The sequence below is a fragment of the Equus przewalskii genome, chromosome 1 (assembly GCF_037783145.1).
Source record: "Equus przewalskii isolate Varuska chromosome 1, EquPr2, whole genome shotgun sequence".
Lineage (NCBI taxonomy): Eukaryota > Metazoa > Chordata > Mammalia > Perissodactyla > Equidae > Equus > Equus przewalskii.
The window spans coordinates 3727501-3732500 of record NC_091831.1 but is presented as its reverse complement, the minus strand read 5'-3'; the positions used below and the strand labels follow the sequence as shown (position 1 = coordinate 3732500).

Here is a 5000-nt window from a genome sequence, read left to right as displayed (position 1 = left end):
CATCGTTGCTAGCATGTTCACAAATTAAAAAGGAGCCTAATGATATTGCTTATGTTCATGCTGAGCATTAAAAAGGTAATGTCTAAAAGGTTTTATTGTGTTAATAAAACTCAGAGGTGGTCAAGACTTGGGTGCACACAGGGACGGAATGTAAAATAGTCATAATGTTATGACTTCATTTTTCATTTTGCGTTTTCAACTCTGCCTTGAAAATCAGAGATGGCTTCTAAAGAGAGAAAGAGACAAAATTATATCAAAGGAGAGGAAAAATTATAAGCTTGACTTATCTTTAATGTTATACATCAAAATGAAATTCCTGTGATATGTGGCGTGTGCATAAACAACACGGGCAGCTTTTGTCTTTGCTGAATTTAAATGAAAAGTCCCCCTAGATATTAATATGTGGACTTCATTTGTTAGCCTGCTAAGTCAGGGACTTATAACAAAAGCTTTGTAAACAAAAGATTAAACTGAATCGAGCTTTAGAAAATGAAAGGAAAACAAGAGTCAAGTAATCACAGATCAGACTGGGGCTGCTTAGATGGAAATCAGCGCAGGCCAGTGGAGTGGAAAATGTCTAATTGAACTATTTCATTACGCGGAAGTTTATGTCCCCCTTGCAGAATCCAAAATATTTGTATCAGAGAAGCCTTTCTTTTCCTCCTTTAAAAATATAGTCCTGCAGAGATGAAGTGTGACACCGAAGACCGTGTGGCCTCCTTGTCTCACCCTTCGCCCACCTCCGAACGGGGCCAGACACGGCCAGGGCTCTCCCCACACCTGTCAGCTCTGCCGTGGGCGCAGGATTTGGGGCATCTAGAAGCCCCCCTTCCCAGAGCACCTGCTGCCCCCAGACCGGAACCAGCCCAGTGGCGGCCCCACCACGAGCTCTTTTACTAACCTTGGGTAACCTTTCGGGATCACCCGGATGTCTTGGGATCACTTTCTGCAACCTCTGAAAGCCGTAATCTATGGTTGGTTCATTAAGGGCTGTAACAGGACACAGAAATGCAGGTCAGGTTAATTACTTTTATGTCATCCATTACTCGTTTATTGCACGCTTACAAATAAATGTGTAATTCTCCTTTTCTGACGCTCTTGAAGGCAAGCCCCCCTGAATGCTAGTTCTGTCTGAAGGAATAGATTTCCCTCTTTCTTTTGCACATAAAAGCAATGATTATTTCTAATCTATAATTAGACTGGAAGCAAGTCAAAGGGTTACTCAATGTATTGTAAAAATGGTAGTGCAGCCAGAAAGTTGCAGGTCTTGGGGCCAGAGATAGCAATCACCACTGTCACGATCAGTGTCTACAGCATGCGGGGCCTTCCACACCAGCCAGGGATTTATGGGAAACTGGCAATTATGACATATGTCCAGCTATTGCTAGCTTCAGATTTATCCCTGTGGTCCTTTTTTGTCTAGCATGCTGCCTGAGCACAAACCAGGCAGGAGGACCACTTATCCTTGCAAAGCTTTAATAATCTGTGAATGGCTGACTACAAACTGATGGAGGGCACTATCATTCCACCAGCCTCACGAAATTGCCGGCCACAAATAGTAATTAATCTTTTTATCCCTCAAATTGTAATTTTGACTATGAACTGTGCGCGGCCATAAATCAGCAGCACACGCGCTATGTACAGTGCATGAATCATGGCCGGGACTCCGTCCGCCTGCACACACTGTGTTTAACAAGCTTTATAAGGAGCCATTGGGCTTTATTATGGCTCTGCCTGACTCCAACAAAAACTGAGCCCGGAGGCCCGGGGACGCGAGTTAAGATGAAAATACTTATTAGAGTACATTACTTCTTGATGTAGATATCGTTTTCTGTGGAGTAACGCCACGGTGTAGGGTGCGACATAAATCAGGGGGTTTTCTGAGACTAATAAGGCCTGCCGCCATCTATTCATTACTCAGCCCGCAATTTGGGCCATCACTCATTAGTCAGCACGTAATTCGATGATTAACACCACCCAACTCAGCAGGTCTGCGGAGTGCCGGGAACACAAAGGCGAGGGCTTCAAGGAACAAGGTTAGAGGCTGCCTTTGAAAGTGCTTTCCGAAATAATTGGTCACCGTCATCCTCGAGTGCTTGGGCTGCCGGTGTCAACACCCACGGCGGGTCTCGTAAGCACGGCCGGAAGACTCACACGTACACTCAATAACACGCCCGAAAGTCGAGGACCACAATATGATTTGACATTCCATCATACATCCCGGAGACAAAGGTCTGCACAGGAATGTGAAGTAAGACATTTTCTTGTTAATAAAGCATTGATCCGACGTATTGATTTTACATGACATGGCTTTTGCTGCGATTTTGCCCTCTTTTTTCTTTGCAAATAGTAAAGCTCTTCAAAATGCCTCGGCGTATGTGACATGGCAAAATTTCTAACTCTCTGTGATGTAAATTCTATATGTGTAAAACCACTTCATAATCAAACCATTAATCATCAGAAGCTGTCAGCGTTGACTTGGGGGACAATTTGTCATGTCTCTGCCTGGACTGGGACAAGGGTGTCAGGCAGGGCGGGCAGCCACACCATGGGCCTCACCAAGCGACTTGGTCCAAGAAGGATTAGATAAAGTATTACGTTTCTTGATTAGGAAACAAAAAAGGTGGCCCACTGTGCATTTCTAACGTGTCAGGGTTTCTCCTCTCTCCCAGCTAATCACCATGACTGTTTGACTTAATGAATCGGCCTGATGAAAGGTGATCAGAAAAGATAGATGGGCGGCCGCTATTGATTTCATGCAAATGCCCCTGACAGGTGATAGACGCTTTAATGCAAGCTTTCAGAAGCTTTATGACTTGTAATAACCATACACTCTCATTCTGGGAGAGACATTTTCCAATGTTTCAGTTGAATTGATATTCTCCTTCTATGACCAAAAATATTTTAAAGCAGTATAAATACGAGGGTACCTTTCACCTCTCACTTCAGCCCAAGGAGCGTTTACATCTTGAGCGCGCTACCAAGAATAATATCGCAGTCCACTGACCGTTCGGAGATGACGTGGGATTGCACCACCGGAGGTCTCCGCCACGCTGGATGCGGCAAGGAGGCCTGGGCTGCTACTGCGGCTTGAAATCCCATCCTGGGGCTTTGCTACTGGAAGCCCAAGGAATCTACGTGGAAGAATTAGAAAAAATTGCCCTTGTCTTTAAACTACAGGAGAAGTGACACACGTTCTGGGTTCTGGGAGGTTTCTGATCACGGAGGGCGGGGTTATCCAATTTGTCTCTGTGCCTCCAAGAGCAGCTGCCTTCTGCAGAGCCGACTGGCGGCCTTCCGAGAGCCGGACCGCGCAGAACCCGTCACCCCGTGCCTGGCAAGATGGGGAGTCGCCGAGACTTCACTGGCAAATTCTACAACTGGAGGAGAAAGCCTAAGACCCTTCGCACACATCTAATAAATCCTTGGCGTGTCGAGTTTACAAGGCGAGGGCCCAGCCGGGCCGGGGCGAGGCTCTGGCACGTCCAGTCACAGCGCGCCGAGCCAGGCCAATCAATACCACTTTCCTGTTTTAGAACTGGGTAATTATGAGGGGGAGAGATTGCCTGACCTTTCACCTGCACTGCATTACTTTGCTGATATTAAGATAAATTGCCTGATTTTGGGTAAACATATGCTGCAATTCAAACTGTCAGCACTGGTTTGCTCAGGGATAATTTGTATTGATCTCCCAGCTTCTTCCCAATTTTGCTTACTGACCTCGTGGATAATTAGAGAAGGAGCCTTGGGTGAGCTGGAGTCAGGGATGAAGAAGAAATATGAAGAAGAATAAAGCAAATTTGTTTTATGTTAATATTTGTAGGTCCTCCTCCCCGCTCTCACATCTGTCAGCATCGGGAGAGCCGTAAATTAATGTACTTGGTTCCTGAGCAATTTATTCCAAGGAATTACTTAGCAGCATGCTTAGTCTCTGAACATGTGTCACTGGGTTAAATTAATTTAAACTCTGCCTTAAACACAACAAAAACAAATGTTATTTTCTGCTGAAGGGGAACAAAACCAAGACATTTCTCCAAATGTATGATAAGCCTCCACCTTTCTGTGTGGATTTCCACATATCTGCATCTGGGAGGATGAGTTTTATAATAAACCACCCCCCCAAAAGTAATTAGTGCCCATTATTTGTCCTGAATTCAAATCTTGCTAAGATGTGCCGCTGCGTATAAAGGAGATGAATGTATGCGCAAAATTATATCATTTAAGATATGTCAGATTATAGGGCTGCTGTATCAAAAGTCATAAAACAAATCTCCCTTGTGAAATATCTCTTTATTAACAGTGCCATAAGATATTAACATTCCTCATTTAGTGGAGGGCCTTTTATCTGTTTCAAATACATTATTCGTCCTTTTAGAGATAAACTGTATTAATATCCATTTGAGTAGGCTACCGCGGCCTAATGCATAGTAATTTTTGTTGGAGAGCTTTTATTTTAGAATAAGAAAATTACACAGCAATAAAACCTGAATGAATCAGAAGCTAGAATAGCCGGGAATCACATTCCATGCCAAATGGGGCAGGCAATCAGGCAGCCTGTGAAAGGCCAGATATCCGGCTATCATATGCAGGCCAGCATCCAGCGCGGGTCATACAAATAGAGGCTGACACGGCCACATAGACTCCATGATTCCTACACGCCGGAATAGCCTACAGCTCGGGGAGGATACATATTTAAATATATTTGAGTATACTGGAGTTAATCTCGTTACTTTACATGCATTAAAGTCATAACAGAAGAAGCATTCTAAATATTTAAGTCATGCCCATGTACTGGGGGATTAATCATACCGCAATTGATAAAATTTTAACGGTCTGTGATGTCAGTTCAAGTTGGGATTGCCGGAGCTAATGTGGCAGCAGAAAATGGCATCAGGCTCTGAGCTGCAGCTGCGGCCGCAGCAGCTCCAATCGGCCTGCTGCAATTAGAAACGTACCAATGGGCAAGAGTCAGTGGAATCGTCTTTCTTGTGACATCCATA

The 5000-nt window shown here is 44.4% G+C and overlaps 1 protein-coding gene across 19 annotated transcripts in view; it reads right to left on the bottom strand.

Annotated features, from left to right (window-relative positions):
• EBF3 (EBF transcription factor 3) overlaps positions 1 to 5000 on the bottom strand; it is a 120293-nt gene that overhangs the window by 12104 nt on the left and 103189 nt on the right. For all 19 annotated transcript variants that reach the window (XM_070562574.1, XM_070562811.1, XM_070563013.1 and 16 more), the window contains exon 11: positions 902 to 990. In XM_070562574.1, the coding sequence (XP_070418675.1) occupies positions 902 to 990 (89 nt within the window). The remainder of the gene's footprint in view (positions 1 to 901; positions 991 to 5000) is intronic.